We start from the raw sequence: 18,753 nt of genomic DNA, 5'->3' as shown, positions 1-18,753 counted from the left end.
GTTTATTGTTATCATAACACTTCTATGAATGTTAATAACATGAATATGGATATGCAAACATGTTATGTTTTAATGTTAATGAAACAACCAGTGTTCAATGACTTTAACTGCGCTAGCACTGAAAAAGCACCAAGTACTTTTCAGTACTCAGTACTTTTTTTTACTTCTGTAAAAGAATAATTTGTATTTCAGTTAACCTCCTTTTGAAACACTTTAACTTTCACTAGAACCAAAATAAGTTATCATGATAGAAGAAGCATCTGACTGAACATTTACTCAGCCATTTGGTTATCTTTATATTCAGTAGCATTAGCACACCATGCAGGAATATCATCTTTTATTTTTACAATCTACAATACAAATTACAGTCTTTGTGCAATTCAGTTGCTTCTTAAGATGAGTATAAGTATCACATGTATATTAACAACATAATAATTTAAAATTTAGAAAGATTACAAAACATACCTAAGAAATATTTTTAGATTTTTAAAACAAATACTGTTTAATATAATCACACAAAATTCTGAAATTTATCTTTACATATATAAAGAAAGTACAAGGAAAATATTAAACTGAAAGAATCAACAAGAACTTTATATTTAATTGCTTTTGATTTTTATAAGTCTGGAAAAATACTCCAATAGAAAAGACATTTTATCAAACTCTTTCCTTAATGAAGTATTCATCCAGTATTTTTATTATGAGCACACAATTACAAAAAACAAGAAATTTAAGATATAGAAATAATATTTACATAATTAGATTTGCTGTTACATAAAAAAATCATATAACTATAGATGATTTTATTATGAAAAAAAAAAAAAAACTAAAAATCTGTTTGAACACTAAATTAAAATTTTCCCACAAAAGTGCACACAAGTACAGCATTTGTTCCCCCTCCCAAGTTTGCAAAATTTATTAAATATATTCAGGATTAAATGAAGCATCAATTCAAATAAATACACGAACTAAAACATTTTTTCAATTTTCCCATTATATCTTAATAATTTCTTTACTTTAATTCATTAGAAATTGGCTTCTTTATTTTTTTGAATATGTGTCGTCTTCAGAAGAAGCAACATAATCAGCAACTTTACTTGCAACATTTAAAATTTCACCCTTAATAAGATCCATTTCATTCACCAATGGTTTAGAAATTTTATTTCTTCTAGTTTTGGGTTTCTGTTTTGTAGGGGGGGAAAACATGTTTGGCTTTTTATGCTCATAGTTTGACATGTTGGTGAAGGCAGTTTTAAAAACTGGCACATCTAGCTGAGAATTTAAAAAAGTGCTTAAATCATTTAATATTCTGTTTGTTTTAACTATAGCATTATTTTGAGTCACAGGATCTAGTTATCTTATTTGACTGTTAACCTTCTAAAACCGGGCCGAAATTCTCATAATATAGCCTTCAGACCGGCACGATCCGAAACAGTTTTGCCCCCTCTTTGACATTTTCCTAATGAGAAAAGTCGTTAGTTCCCCTCCATGGATGAAGTAAAATTTACATGTTTGTCAACGCTTACGTTCCATGGTAGAGGGGTTGCTAGATTTGCAATTTTTTCAATGATTATTTTGCTTTCATTTAAATGAAGTTATAAATAAATATGCAGTACTGGATGCATATCCAGTGCACACTTTATTTAGAACAAAATGTATGCAATGTTTATATTTCACTCACTATTTCTAATCAATCTCAAATAATTTGTGAATTTTTTAACTTTGTTTTCACTCTTCATTTATATTCGCGTATTTTCGTATTAGAAATTAGAAAGCGAGAACAAAATTTAACAAAATATAGTAAATACGGACTAGATTTGTAAGTCTGCAGGCTGGAATGCGATTTTTAATAACATATTTTCATTAATAAAATAATGGTAATGACTAATTTAATGAAATAATAATAAAAATATTTATTACCATTAGATGATTAGAATGAGATTCAATACAATTAGATTTTGAGATGAACTTACAGCAATAATAAAGCTTTACATAACAATAACAGAGATTTAAATCTGCTTTTTTCGATAATTTTGTTGTTATAATATAAAAATCAAAATCCGAGATACATTGGTTGCGTTTAATAATTTAAATTTAACAAATATTACATTGGACTATCAGGCAAAGAAGGTACAGTCAAAAGTCGTTAATCCGGACTCATCGGGACTTCGGCGATTCCGGATTATCGATTTTTCCGGATTATAGATCATCAGTTTAAATCTCGTAAGATGGCACGCAGAAATTCTAAAATTAAAAATATGAAACCTTAATTTATGAAATAAAGAACAATTACAATCTAAAGGGTATCAAAATTTACAAAAAAAAAAAAAAAAAAAAAAAAAAAAGCTTAATATTTATTTGTTTACTAAACATTTCTTTCAATGTAAGTTGTTTTAACCCTTTCACAACCAGTTTTTTCTTTTAAAAAAAAAAAGATAAATTAGGGGTTTATTAGGTAAAATAAAGTAGAAATAGCAATATTCTGCCCAATTATAAGCAAAAATTTACTGTAAGGGCCATTTTGGAGGTGGGACATATGTGTCCCACTGGTCTTTTTAGTTGGGACACGTGTCCCATTGGGGTTGAAGTGACAATATAAAACATAGTGAAAAGTTCAGTTTTCTAGTTCTAAATGAATTTCACAATACTTTTGAAACAGTTTTATCAGAAAACACCTACCTACACAGCATTATTTATGAAATTTCTATGTATGGTACATTGCAAAACAGTTTTTACATAGTGCAATTTTACACATGGCGCAAACAGTTTTTGTTCGGGTTTCTTTATTTTGTTTGGCACAGTGGGCACATCTTCTTCTTGTTGGCCCTTCTAATGGCAAATGATCTCCAACATTCAACATCAGTTTTGTTGCATTTGACGGTCGACCTGATTTCTTCCTCTTGACAATTGCATTTTCTTTGCCATGAGCAATCATTAATTCGGCTAGGGGGACAATGTACTGCAAGACAGGTATTTTCCTATGTTTGGTTTCTTGAAACAATATGTGTGCATTCACAACAGCTGTCATCAAAAGTTTATAAAATACTTTTTTCCACCATTTTGTAGATCTTCTGTCAAAATCATATAGGCATATCTTTTGATCAGACAAATCTACTCCTCCCATAAATCTGTTATAGTCGGCAATAGCGGTAGGACAATTTGTCATTACTTTTTCTCCATCTTTCTGCTTGCGTTTTACTTGTATGACATCAGGTCCGTGGCAATTACTCAGAATCAGAACTTCCTTTGAATCTTGCCATCTTGCTGCAAGAGTTCCTCTTCTATTCTGGAGAAATTCTGAATCACCTTTTTGAAGTTTTTCGTCAGAGAATTTTGGCATGTCTTTTCTACGAGAAATACAAGTACCAACAGAAGGAAAGGATATGTTATCCAATAAGTTTACACTTGTAAAAAATCTATCAAATGTAAGTGTAACATCTGGGTTACGTATTGTTGAGGAAAGTTTTAGAACAACTCTTTCTCCAAGTATTGTACCCTCATGATCTGTATTATCCATGTCTTTGCCAGAATATATATTGAAGTCATAGGTGTAGCCCGTAGCAGCATCACATCTCTCCCACACTTTGATTCCCCGTTTTATTGGCTTTAGGGGTAAATACTGCTTTAGGCTAGAACGACCTTTGAATTTAGCCATGGATTCATCGATGCTTTGAAAGGGACTATCTTCGCGAGCTTGCATAAATGTCCTTTTGAAACATGCCACCACTTCATCCATATAATATGTCTTTGGAGCATTCGCATCTTTTTCTGGATCATTGAAGTACATTTTTGCAAAGAGCAATAGGCATCTGTTACGGGAAATCGCATTTTTGATAGCTTCGTTTCCCAATGAAGAATTGCTGGACCAATAATCTGAAAAGTTCGGTACTTGATTATACGACATGACAAGCATAACTCCCAACACAAGCATAATTTCTGAAGGGTCTGTGTCAGGAATATCTACTTTTTTTTCATGTCTCAGTATTTCAAGGCGCTGGTTGGTACATTGAGAAATAAAAATAAGAAGACTTCGTGGAAATACACATGAGAAACATTCTAATTCATTAGAGGATCTGTTGATTTTGGCCAGTATTGCAGTTGGACGGTCTTTAGATACATGGAGCCGTGGCTCAAAATTTGGACCAACATTTGACCAAATGACAGGATCAGTAGGTTTTGAAATAGTTTTTTTTTTATGTTTATTTTTTGCCTTGCACTTATATTTTGATACCTGCTCCGCTTCATCGGGTGAGAAATCATCAGAGTCCGAGTCAACGGAGGGTTCTGATGAATGCTCAAGACATGACAGCTTTCGTTTCGGTGCCCTTGATGTTCCTGAATTTTCTCTCAATTCTTCACAGCTATCACTGTCTGAGGAACTAGGGACATATTCCTTGTCTATATCTGAATCGTCCAATTCATCACTTGAATCCGGTTCATTCAATAATTTAATTATTTCTTCCTTTGTCAATCCCTTCCTGCGATTCATGATATTGCTATGCCTAAAAATACAGAAATGACCACTTTGAGAATGAGGCATAGATATATTTCAATAACCACTGGGACAATAATGTCCCAATAAAACAGACCATTGGGACATATATGTCCCATAATATTATTTTTTTTTCAAAATCTACAATGAAAATTCACTTACTTCAAATAAACTGCTTGATATGGCAAAAATAGACGAAAATCACATACAACGAAAACAGCACGTGTGTCCACTCATGTATCTTCACCTAAAATGGCTGCCAGAATGTCCAAACTTTCCCGCTTGTCAAAACTGTTATGATAAAACAAAGAGCTCACAGGGCACTAGTGTCATCTATCGAGAAAAAATTACACTAAAAGGTAGATGTAATCACAGGAAACCAGTGGGACACTCGCGGCAATAAATTTTACGCTTGTTTTCCCATTGGGTGATTTGGAAACATTTGCGGGACATATATGTCCCGGTGGGGCCGAAAGGGTTAAGTTGCTTCGTTTTATGTGATAATACTTTCTCTTTAATTCTATAAACAGACACAATTTCTTGTTCAGTTACAAAGTTCCGCTGTTAAAGTCCCGTTAATTGTTGTGCCGAGAATACCGACTAACTTGTCAATCGAAATTTTTTCGTTTCCACTAACCTCTCTGTCACATTCTTCATGTCTTTATCCATATTTTGCAGCAATTCCACTTTTTGTTTGATGGACATTGAAACATACTTTCGTTTTGTACGATCCTTTGGGAGCTCCAGAATCGGAAATTCTATTTGGCATAATCGAAAGTTCAAGTTTACTTTTATAAAATTGCTCTTACAGCCTGCAAAAAATAATAAGCTGGATCCAATTCGAAGATTAAGGAACAACGCAATCATCAACATTAACTGAAATAGATAATTAGATAATTTTAGATTATACCGTCCATTATACATAAAACACGCACGCGAAAACGTATTCTGCGCTTGTGCACACACATATGCGCAGTGGTAAAAGGTCTTACGCGCACGCGTAAACGCCTATGCGCATGCGTCAACATGGCGCATGCGCAGAAAGTTTTTAGCTTTGAGGTCTGGATTATAGATCATTCCGGATTATGGGTGTCCGAATTAACGACTTTTGACTGTATATCTTTAACGAGAATTTTTCTTTGTAAAATTGGCTTTTGTTTATGTTAGCAGAGAAAAAAATCCGTGACTTATACATGCAATCATCAAAAGAATTTTGGGAAGTTTTAAATGTTCATGAAGAATTAATTATACGTCAATTTCTTTTCATAGGTAGAAATTTCGTCTAAAACCATCGTTATATCCAAAAGTTGAAGTCTATTTCATTTTCAACGAATATTCTATTTGCACATAATATATTTTCTAATTTATTTTAGAAAGAGTAATCTTTCACCTTTTCAAAATAATAAGGAAATATTGGGTGTTGACACAATGTAGTAAATCTGTTTTTCATATTTCTTCCAGTAATGAAAACGATTACCATGGAATATTTTCAAAGCAAAATTAAGAAAACCGTTTACGCCAAATTTTGCATAAAGTATCTTCTCATGTATTTTTTTATTTAAAGTTTGGAATTTTCTCTTTGAAAATATAAAAATCATGAAGAGCAAAATTAATTCATGAGAAATAACTCTGAAATACAATAATTCCATCATAATATGAAATAGTGGAGAAAAGTGCAATACAGTTTATTTATTCACAAATAATCCCCTCATATGCGTAATTTATGTACTGTCAATTGAGAAATATAGGTTAGTAAATTAAACCGATTATTTCAATACTTTTCCTTTATCAATATCAGTAGAGCTTTATTCAGTAGAGCGGTAAAGGTGGCTGAACACTTGTAGCTCGCTTGAGTTTAAATCCCGGATAAATAGTTGGATTCACGGTTTTTGTGTAACGTAAATGCAAGCCAGCTTCTCTTAGAAAGTCCTCTGCGAAGGCATAACTCCCCTTATACAGGTAATTGTTGTGTGCTTTGATGTAATTCAGTAAGCGAACAAAATTAATCCAATCAATACCAAAGAACGGGTTGATTACATGTGAAGTTTTCCACCAGGAACGTAAATGCGAGCAATTTTCTCTTAAAAAGGTTTACAGGAAAGCATCCATCCCCTTAAGCAGATAGCATTCGCGTGCTTTTCCGTAATCCAATCCTAATTTTCATACATTTAATAGTAAGTTGACATACACCTTATTACAGACAAAATAACAACCTCTTTTAAAGATATTTTTTTATCAACTTGTCTGAATTCCCTTTATCTCTTGAGGAGTATAAGAATTTCAGCAAATAAAACTGGCCGAAATTTTATAAAATGTAACTGATGTTTTGATTCAATTTAGAAGTAACGTGAACTTTATTGATATTTAAATACTTTTTGGCAGATCTCATCCTAGAAGAGGGTCTAAAGATAAATTGATTTTAATTTACAATCAATGAAAATCATTGAAAGCAATCACTGAATGAATGAAAATCACAAAAACTAGTATGCATACAATTGTCTCTTATTTATCTCCTGATAAATCAGACAAAATTGCCTGCATAAAAGAAGCACTTTGAAAGAGTTAACAGTTCTTAAGGGTTTTATGCACTCCACAAAAAAATGTCAAAATAAAATCTTATTATTCATAAGTATGAAAAGGAAGTAAATGATAAAAGTGGTTTTACCTATTTTCTAGAAGGGCATTAAATCTAAAATATTAATCTATTCTTATTTGTTATGATTAAAAAACATTAAATATGGTAAGCTTAAAGAGCGTGCAAAATCGCTGACGTTTTAATTATAGCAAAAGTCAGTACTAAAAAATTTACCATTAAAATTATAAGACAGATTGAGAAAGAGATGGCCTCTACTTAATTTTCAAGTACATTGGCACGAGACGAAACCTGCGGTTTTTGCCAAAATGATAAGAAGAGGGAAATAATGCGTAGCCAGCGGCTACTCTGAGCAGCGACAATGGACCACCCAAAGATCTACAGATAGGCGATTCTCTAAAATGGGGAGGGCATGGATGGTACGACAGTTATACCAATGCCGGCATCTGAGAAAGTCATTCTCCTGGTACAACTGCTGTACCAGCCGGCTTCGAGAGGTTAATCTTCTGAATTAATTCAACAGATTTATTAATCTGAGAACTAGGTGTGCTTTGAATAAGAGTATGGATTTTTGAACTGCCTTAGTGAATAAATATTTGAAACAGTGTGTACAATAATGGTGCTTCCAACTCACATTCTCTACTTGAAATTTTTGATTTGGTATCAAATTTAGGTTCACACAAACTACTCTGCCCGACTTTTATTTTTTGCACAAGACATGTGTTTGCATATGACATTCCTAATTACAAAATATAAGCAGTTGCAACTTACATTGTGAATACAAATTTCACAAGATATGCATTGCATGACTGTATCTGTGCCCATTTACTTTGTTTTAATATCGCTGACTCTTCTGTGTGTATTTTGTGCTTAACTGAACAAGATATGACCACTGCTGATACTGACAAATGCTCCACAATCATTTTCATTGCCTTGTTGAAAAATACTGGAAAGCATACAGCCTGATGACCTAGTGGCCAAAAGACTGGCCACTAGGCTATTTGATAAATTAAAAATAAAAATAAAGTTCTTAAAACTATTGCCTATTTGAATAATGCTTATAATTTTCAGCAAAATCATATGCAAATTTGAAAATATTTTAAATTCATTTTTAAACATTTCTTGAAGACCAATTTCCTGTATTATGAGTTAACATTCTTCTTGACGTCTTGTGTAATTCAAGTGTGAAGAATCACAATATTAAAATAATATCACTCCTAAATTTTTATAAAGCAAATCTTGCAATAAACTAATATGTTTTTAATTTTTTAAATTGATTTTCCAAATTGACAAAGACATCAAAGTTGTATCAGCTAAATTGTTCTAGTATCATATGGAAAATTAAATTTCCATATGGAAAATATATATAACTTTTTTTTTTTACTTTCCATTTTTATAATTTTTAAATGAGAATTATTTTAAGGTTTTCCAAAACCTTTTTGCTTTAATGTAATGTTATTTGAAAACAAGTTAACTTTCTAAACTTTATTAATTTTAGACGAAATTTTAAAAGTGCTATTTTCAAGACTAATACCAAGGTTGGTTGATTACAAACGTATACTAATAAGATTGGTAACATTTTACATTTATAGTATAATCGCAAAATATCATATACTGCAAATACATACACAAAAATTACTTTGCGAATAATCTAAATTTATGCCAAAACTGTAGAATTCTTTTCTTCCGGTTACTTCTAATTTAATACAATTTTAATAATAATAGTAATAATATTAACGTATCACTAGCATTACAAGAGAAAAATCTGGCAATAGGCAACATCAGATGCCTTTCCTGTTAGATTATGTTGAGTCATCAGCACTTTCATTTCAGTAATGTTTTTCTGATGATATTAAACGAAAGTCATTAAGTCAAAGGATTTAAATAATTCCATTACTTGGCGAACACAAGTTTCACGATATACTTTCACGAAAGCTCAATTTTAATATGCTATGAAATCTTATGAGTTTTATTTTCTGATATTTAAGAACTAAGTCCTTCAGTGAAATTAAAAACCAGATTATCGATACTAAAATAACTTTCATCACCTCAAAAAATTAACAATTCTGCATTAACATACTGTCAATCTCTCTCCTGTCTTTTAACGATACCATTTCACGGAGCTTCCTTTCTGGTCTTTGTTTCTGGCGTGGCGTCAACCAAGAAACAAATTCATGCCAAATATGCTCGCCACAGTTGCCAGAAAAACACAGTGGAGCTTCCTTCATTTAACGCAGGCCGACGACAAACGCTGAGAGTTTACGGAAGTTAGCGGGTCTCATGTGACCGATGGCAACACTAAGAGGTTACCGTAATTTGCGCCAAAATTGAAAAATAAAGCCAAATGTAATTTTTCGAAGTAAGCAATACACGTTTTCGCCATTTTGCTTGCACGTGCTGCTGTGGGGGAAGCAAGGTGCGTAGTATTAGCGCTGATATTTTGTGTTTTAATTATCTTATTTTAGTTATGTGTTTGTCTAAGCAATCTGAAAAGATGAAAATACTCATAATCGGGGATTCTATGATTAAGATTAAGATTAAATATTTACAAGAATATTTGTCTGCGAATTTACCTGATTACGAAGTTGATTTTCGTTGCTTTCCAGGAGCTAGGATTGAAAGTTTGACACCTGAGATTGCCTTTATGAACAACAATTTTCATTTAGTTTTTGTCCACGTTGGTACCAATAATTCAAATGACGATTTAGATGAAATTCATCGTAAATATGGTTGTCTATATAAAGGAATTGAACGATTAAACCCGAAGGTCATTCTGTTTTCAGGTGTTCTCCCACGATGCCCGGATTTATATCGAGATTATAACACGTATCACCTACAAGAACTTAATAGGAAGATACTAAACATAAATTCAAGATTTCTCGCAACATACGAAGGTAAAGATGGGTTTTTCTTTTGCAGCTCTTTTGACTATTCTTAGAGTACTTGTTTATCCAGAGACGGTTTACACCTAAATCGGAGAGGTAATCAGCAGCTGGGGAAAATTTTTGTAAAAGATATCAGGATAAGTTTGACTGTTGCAGAGGTAAGTGCACCATTTTGTTCTACATCCCTTAGCTGTTTCCCAGCATTAACCAGTATTCCTTCTGTTCTGAGTACTCATTTGGGTAGTAATCAAAGAAGCTATAGTGAGAAGAAGTCAAGCTTCGACTGCACAGCAACGCCACGGAGAAAAACTTGAGTCTAAAATGTGTCTTTTTTGACAACTTTACAGGCGTAAATTCAGGTTCCCTGAAATTCATTCACGCATGCGCGCTAGAGCCAGAGAGGTTGTCAACAACATCGTAAAAGTCGTCATAGCGCGCCATATTGAACGCTAAGCACGAGGATTTCAGCAATTTTGAACATTTGGAAATGGAAAAAAATAATGAATCACGCTCTAGTGATCCTGCGTGTGAAAGGTACGTAAAAATATTTAATTCTTATACCTTTTCATAGTAGAATTATTTTTTAATTACCAGAGTTATGTTCAAATCCATTCCATAACATGGGATGGTAATCAAATATCATATGTAATGAACGATTATTAATTAAGTTGGCAAAAGTTTCATTGGAACATTTTATTAAAAAATTATAATTCCTACTGTTAAAGAAATCAGAAGTATTTCGAAAAATCTCTATCAAAGCTTCTTACGCAAAATTAGTATATTTGTATATAATTGCGAGGATAAAATCAAGCAATCATGGATGATTTACTGATTGCTAATGAACATTATTTCAGTTCTTCATATCCGATCTTTTCTGCAGTTATATGTAATGTATATTGCAACTTCTTCTATTTTCGTTTAACCAGGTATCAATTTTTTAGTTCATGATATTTTCTAATTCTGTACATTGAGCATTATTTATAATCAAAGAATCTTTATAATAAACTATTCACAGATATCAATTTTTTGCTACTAAGAACTGCAATCTTATCCCAATTTTTAATTATTTTTTAAATTAATTTTTTAATAATTTTTCCAGTTTTAAAAATAAAATTATTAAAGTAAATTAGCTGCATAATTCTGGTGTCATGATATTCATTGGCTCTTTTTTATTTTATTTCAACCTTGCAACTTAAATGTATTCTGTAAATTAATTATTAAATATCCATATTTCATTTTTATATTCTGTACTGATGTGATTTAAATCTTTATAATAATAATTCATTTAGGTTAAATGATCCTTCACCAAAGGCTTATGTGTGTTGTGTGGTGTGTAATGCCAATTCTTGGTATTTTCCTGAAAGAAAATTCTTTCGATTTCCTAAAAATCCAGAGAGGTAAAAATTTTATTTTTATTTTAAGTTATAAGTATTTAAAATGCATGAAAATAAGTACAGTATGACAGATGAAGAAATTTTTTTAACTTTCTGTTATTTAAAAAAATTATTCCTTTTCAAATGAAAACGTTATATTCATTAACATACTTTGTGTGATATTCAATATTGCCTTATCTGTTTAGCCTAATTCTATATACAATAGTAATAAAATATTTATGTAAATATTACAAAATCGTAGAAGCATTAGTTAAATATATGCATCAGCTAAAATGAATTTTTTCATAAGCAGAATGCTTAAAAATTTAACATTAGTATGAGTAAAATGCATAAATATTAAATTTTTTGTACATAAATTAGTACTTAAATGTTATCTACATGTCAAATTTCTGGAAAAACTAAAATATGTATTTGTTTTGCACAGTAATAAGTTACATTTTAAATGAATGCTTAAAACTAGTGTTCCCTGTGTAAAGTAGGTGTAAATTTCATGTTGTTTTAACTTTTATAGATCAGCACAATGGCTTGAAGCATGTAGAATTTACTTGATTGGACGTGACAAGGAAATATTAAAGAAGCCACCTTCTCTTTTATATCGAAGTCGTCTTTGTTCCGCACATTTTGAAGACAATGCATATTCCACAACTAAGAAGCATTTTTTGCATTTGAGTGCTAAACCAACAAAATTTGGTGAAACAGGTATGCATTAATTTCAAGTTTATATATTTCAAAAATTTTTAAAAATTTAACCTCTTATATATTGTACTGATCAACAACTTAGTATGTTATCTTAGAAAGAGAGTAGTCTGCTGTCTTTAAAAAGAGTGATAAATCTTTTTCTGAATGATAATTTAGTTTAATTTCCCACAGAAATTTCATTTCTTTACATAAATAATATAATTTATTTATTATAAAAGGACTCTTCTGCTGTTTCTTACATAGTCAATTTTGGTATGAGAGAATGTAAAGTAACCCTTTTTTAAAATCCATTAAATTTTCCTTAGTAAATCCTTTATGGATATAGCAGAATGTTCTTAGAATATGATATAGCAGAATATATTTACGCAAAGTATAATTTTAGGCTTTGAATCAGATTTACAAACTCAGGATAAATGAAATTAATGATAATTAAAAATAAAATTAAAACTTCGGCTAATCTTTGGAATATGGTAACTGGTAGTTTGGCGACATTTTGGTAAGGCGATAAAGTTTACTAGCTAGGACTTTAGCAGTGTACATGGATAAAGTCAAGAGTGTGCACAATGCCATTTTTGTGCAATTCTGGGATGTTTTTTTAAGTCAAAATAGATCGACGTATACATGGATGATACCGTGTATGTGCAATTCTTAACGCTGCAAGCAGTGGGCGATTCTGCACTTTCTCCCAATTTCGCACCTAATCTTCGTCATGATTAAGCACTTTTGTTCCATAAAAGTTCTAGCATAAGCGTAATTCGGCTAGCAAATTGTTGGAAAAAAATGTTGAGTAGTAAAAAAAAAAGCCTTTACTTTGTCAAAACAAAATGGCGTCCAAAAAAAAAACAACCAGCAGGTTGCTGTAGCAGGGTTGGTCGCCAAAAAATCGCCAAGTTACCATAATTCGAAGATTAACCAAAACTTCTTTTCTTAAAACTAAATGTCAAACCGTGTTAAAGGTTAGTTAAATATTTATTTGTTTAGAGATGAAATATTCATAAAATAATTAATTCATAATGATTATATGAATTATTATGCATTAGTCTTGTTGTATATGTATATATATATATAAATAAATATAAATTTTCTTTTTCCTTCCTAGCTGATGAGCTGTCCAGAAACGACAGAGTTGTAAATGTTCATCAGCTGTCTATGAAAATGTGCTCGAAATTGCAGCAGCATGCAATCAATATCGATGATAATTCAAGTCCTTTGGCACAAACAGATTCTGGCACTTCACAAACAGATTCTGGCTCTCTAGAACTTGGTTCACACCAGCACTCCATAGAACTAAATAATATCACCGAGACGCCAAAAAGATTAAAATGCAACAAAAATTTAACACCAAAATCTTTTAAAATAAGGCAGTTAAGTCATAAGCTGGCATATTTAAAGCGAAAACATTCAGCAAAAAGGAAAGCAAACAAAGCTGGAGTCGAAAAGGCACTCCAGCTGATTAGCTCATTAGTTAGTTCTGTAGTTTTCACTTTTATAAAATCACAAATAAAAGCATCAAATGTGTCAAAACATGGACGAAGATGGTCACTGATGGATAAAAATTTGTGCCTTCAGATCTATCTTAGTAGTCCAAAATCATATAATATAATCATATATATAATACACTGAAGGCTTTTTTGCATTTGCCCAGCAAGCCTACATTATTGAAAGCTGTATCTGGTATAAAAATGGAACCTGGATTTTCAGTTGCTGTGCTCAATGCCATAAAATTAGTTGCTAGCAAACTGAAAATCCATGACAGGTATTGCATCTTATCCTTCGATGAAATCACTTTAAAGCAAAGCTTATCTTATGATAAGAAAAGTGATTACATTGTTGGATTTGAAAACTATGGTTCCTACACTGAACTAAAAACGTTTCCCGAATATGCAACTCATGGTCTTGTTTTTATGGTCCGCGGGCTGTGTAAAAAGTGGAAACAGGTCATTGGCTATTTTTTTTTCTTCTCACACTATTCCAGGTTTTATGTTGTGTACTTTGGTCATGGAAGCCCTATCAAAATTATTTGATTGTGGTTTGATACCTGTGGCTGTTGTTTGTGATGGTGGTGCAAACAATGTAGTTTGTTACAAAAAATTTATGAAAGTCACAGAAGAAAGACCATATATTATATGTCAAGACAAAAAGGTATTCACACTTTTTGATGTGCCTCACCTTTTGAAGTGCTTGCGAAATAATTTTAGAAAGTATGATGTTAAATTTCAGGGTGGCAAAATTGCTAGTTGGAACCACATCGTATCTTTGTGGGAATTTGATCGTAAAATGCCTCACAGATGTGTTCCGAAATTAACAGACCGCCATGTAAATGTGGATTACCTTAGTGCTATGAGTGTAAAATTAGCAGCTCAGGTCTTCAGTCATTCTGTGGCTTCAGGCCTGTGTTACCTTAGTGCGCTAAATGGCTTACCCGCATCGGCTAGTCTTACAGCAGATTTCTGTTCAAACATAAATATTTTATTTGACAGTTTGAACAGTAGAACACTTAAGCACTCTAATCCTTTTCTTGCAGGAGTTACCAAGTCATCGATTCACTTTAATGTGTCGTTTCACCCAAGATGCCTTGGAAAATTTTTTCTCTGTTGTTAGACGCAGAGGTGGAAATAATGACCATCCAACTGCATATGATTTTCAACAGAGGATGAGAATACTAATGGCACAGAATATCATAAGCACAAGTAAGCTATCAAACTGTGAACCTGATAACGATACAGTTTTGATACCTACAGAGTTGCTGACAGTTATCGATAACACTGAGCCTGGAAATGGCAGTGATGTAAATGATATGGAAATTGACTTTGATGATCCCTTATTGGTAGCAAATGAAAATTCTGATACTAGTGCTTGTATTGCAAGTACATCATATGATGTATTTTCACAAAATTCAGCAGCTTATGTTGCTGGATATATTGCTGGAAGGGCATTGAAGCAATTTCCTTGCACTTTATGTAAGAATATTCTTCTTGTTGATAAATCTTTGGGTGAACACACTTACTATTTTAAAGAATTTGATGTAGTGAAAAATGGATTGTGTTACCCCTCACAACAGTTTACATTTACTGTTTGTGAGATGGGTGAAAAATTTGTAACTTTGTTTGATAAAATATGTAGCCAAAAAGATGTGAAATCCAAAATTATATCCCAACTGAAACTAATTGATCATGAATGGCTTACATGCCATTATCATGCAGTAAAAATGTGGGAATATATTGTCAGTTCATATGCTCAGCTTATGATATATTATAAGCTGAAAAGTATAAATAACAGCTTGAAAAACAGACGTAGAGGAAAGAAAGAAATTATTAAATTACACTAAAAAGTCTTATTTGTATATATTATATGTATTATTTGTAAGAAAAATATATTAATGTAAGGAGTATGTGTGAGAAGTTTTTGATTTTGTATTTTTGCTATATTACTATTTGTTGGATTTTAATGTTTTTGTAATGTAATGTAATTTGTTGAATTTTACAAAAGTTCATGTAATTTAATTCTCTCTCTCTCTGTATATATATGAAATTTCTATTTATGTATATATATATGAAATTTGAATTTATGTGTGTATCTTCAAATGTAACTTCAGTATCTAAACTGTCTCTAAGTACAGTGAAACCTCAGTTAACGAATATAGTTTGTTCCTAGAGGTCATCTGAAATCTTTGTAAACCAAACCTAATTCTCCTTTAGGAACTTCTGTAAAATATATTATTGATTCATTCCTTCGCCTCAGATGATTGCAGATTTTAAACTTTTGCATTGGTAACATTTGCACCAGTTTACAATTGAAAAACCAGTGCAAATCATTAAATCTAAACTAGAAAGAAACTAGTTCAGTAGTAGAGAAATATACATGTATAAAAAAGAGTTGGTGATATAATTACAAGATAATGAGAAATGAAAAGGGAAGAAATATTGTTATTAATCTTTAAAATGAAATAGAAATAAATCTTGCTGATAGAAAAAAGGGTTACTTTTACATTATACTCCCGCAAACTTAACAAATATCCTGAATTAATAGAAAATTACGAATTTTAAAAAAAAATGTATGTAAGAATTGCATTATATATAATTTTTTATTTAACATTATTTTACAAGGTAAATCGTCAGAAAAATTAAAAAAATTAACATTTATGTAATTTTTCTGTAGCAGTGAAAATATAAGTACCTACATAATAAGGACATTTGGCTAAATGGGTAAAAAAACTCAGTAAAATAAGGATTAAAAAAATAATCAGTGTTTTTGTTTTTAAATTTCAAAGAAAAAAAAAAATTGTGACACTGTTCAAAGCATGTTTTGTCTTTTTGGTACATGCATAGACTCACATTCCACGTTTCACACATGTATCTTCTATGAAGTTTCTTCCTTGTGCTACAAAATATACACTGCCTGGATCTAAATTTCACTGGTATATGTCCAGTGTTATTTAGTTTCTTTTCATCAGATGACATTTGTGGTTTTTTATGTTAATGGGGAGGGCTTTGGTACGGATCATTCGTTTCCCATTCATACTTATTTTATTCATATTTCATCCCAAAATATTCAGAAAATATTTTTAATTTAAATAAAACTTCAAGCGATTTCAATTTTTATTATAGCAAAGTATATTTACATTAAATTTAAACCACAGGAAATAATTTATAAAATCACAATACTAGCTTGGGGAGCAAGTGTGTTGAGGTCAGAGAAAACTCGCTGGTAAAAGATCAGTAATCAATCAATTTTCATTCAAAAATTTCGGAAAGAAGAAAAAAAAATTCGAAAATTGGTGGTTTCAGGGCACGACCACCGCGCGTCAAAGGATTTAGGCATTATATAGAAACAGAAAAGTCCTTAACTGTCAACTTCTTCAAAATTTCTGGTAATAATTTCTTCCAGATTGAATTCATTGTTTCATTATTTATGTATTACAAGGCTTTGTCCATGAAAACTGAATAATAGAGAATATTAAAACTGCTCATTTTTGTTAGAAGTGACCTCAAAACATGTAGGAAATTCATTTATTGATAGCTTGTATGTTTGTCTTTCGAGACGGTTCTTTTTTTTTGGTTAGGAAATTTGTTCATCGTGAAACATATTTGTAACCTGAGGTTCCACTATGCATTGAGCTGTGTTATGGTAATAAATTTTGACAATAACAATGTTTATTTTTTTTTTAATTTACATGTGAAAAAAATTCTGAATGCTGTATTTGCTAACATTGCATCCTGCTCTGTATTTTCTTCTCAAGTTTTTTTTTCAACGTATTTAGACACGTAATTTATAGCTATATACAAAGTATAGAGAGATAAAAAAGTGCATTATGTAACTTAAAAGAATACAGTAGACGCTGCTTATTGTGGTCATGGTTAATGTTATTAATTGGATATTGTCATCGATGTGGTGAAGTCTCACTCATTTGTATATGAAAACTTGGAAAATACTTTGTTTATTGTGTTCAACAATTTAGTTAATATGTTAAGATTCATACAGAATGGATTTTTAAAATTTAACATTGCCAAATTAGATTAAAATAGATTTTAAAAAATTGTCAGGTGACACAGAAATGTTGCGAAGTGTGAGATTAGGTTTCCAAACACCTTGATTTCAACTTTAGTCATTTATTTAAAATCGGGTTTAAAAAAACAACTTTAGTTTGACGTATCCTATGAGGAACTCTATTGATTTTAAGAACAATCACACATAAGTCCTTTCTTTTTCAGAAGCCACTCCCCCCCCAAAAAAAATCCTGTAAACACTGATGGCAAATAATGGTTGCATTTTTGCTTAATTTTACACTGGCAGTCTTCAAACAAAGGATGCATTTTTAATTTTAAGATTACGTGTACAGAAGCAGTAAAATAATATCCAGGAACATTATGAGCAGTTCACAAACACATTTTTGCATTTTCTAATTAAAATGCTATGAAAATACTTGTGTTCTTGATATTTTTTTATTAAATTAGTTAAATTCCATTTCCATTCCGAAGTGCTTTTTTAAAATTAATGTTATTATTCTGCTAATATTATGAAAAAATATGATCACATTAAGTGGCACCTACTATGCAGTGATTTGAAAGTAATATTTGTATGTCTTCTTTGGAAATGTAGTATTTTAATTATTGTTATACCTCTTCATGTGTTCTTTTAAAACTGCTAAATTAATCACTGAATAAATTATAAATAACCATTTGCTTATTACCTTATAAAGTTAGAATTATCTTAAGCAGTATTTCTCACAAATTCTAAAGCATGATGAACAGGCAAGTCTTTGAACTAATATGAAAATGTGCAGAGGTTTTCAGATAGTTTTTAAGTTACATTTTAGGATTGGTAAACAAAGAATAATCTTATCACATATCTTACTTCTTTTCCTTTCAATATGAAATACTTTGTGAAGTGCATAATAGGAAATTTATTGCTACAGTATCTCATTCTATACAAAAAGATTCCATTATTTGAGATTCTATAATAAAAATTTCCTTCTTTTACTAGTTATGCAAATCATTTGAAAATTATCTTAATACAAAATGCATACCAAGCCATTTGTTATGGGTAATATATTAAGATATTGTTTTCCATGTAGATGCTTTTATTTGTGATTTGATGAATGGAAATGCATTATACTGCTCAGACGCCTCAGTTGATGATTTTTCTCATACTCTTACAAATGTGCAGTTTTAAGATTCCTGCATTCAGCAC

General features: G+C 31.1%; 1 protein-coding gene across 1 annotated transcript; it reads left to right on the top strand.

The window, feature by feature from the left end:
• The first annotated feature begins 10,388 nt into the window (after positions 1-10,388).
• LOC146993330 (uncharacterized) lies at positions 10,389-13,686 on the top strand. Its single transcript, XM_085808228.1, has 4 exons — positions 10,389-10,504; positions 11,260-11,367; positions 11,876-12,063; positions 13,163-13,686. The coding sequence occupies exons 1-4, from the start codon at positions 10,458-10,460 to the stop codon at positions 13,684-13,686; spliced, it is 867 nt and encodes a 288-aa protein (XP_085664354.1). The 5' UTR covers positions 10,389-10,457.
• The last annotated feature ends 5,067 nt before the right edge of the window (positions 13,687-18,753 follow it).

This window comes from Stegodyphus dumicola, chromosome X1 (genome assembly GCF_044657685.1).
Source record: "Stegodyphus dumicola isolate Sdum_Otavi_A_Nest chromosome X1, ASM4465768v1".
In the NCBI taxonomy this organism is placed as follows: domain Eukaryota; kingdom Metazoa; phylum Arthropoda; class Arachnida; order Araneae; family Eresidae; genus Stegodyphus; species Stegodyphus dumicola.
The sequence above is the reverse complement of the archived record's forward strand: the minus strand, read 5'-3'. Positions and strand labels throughout refer to the sequence as shown.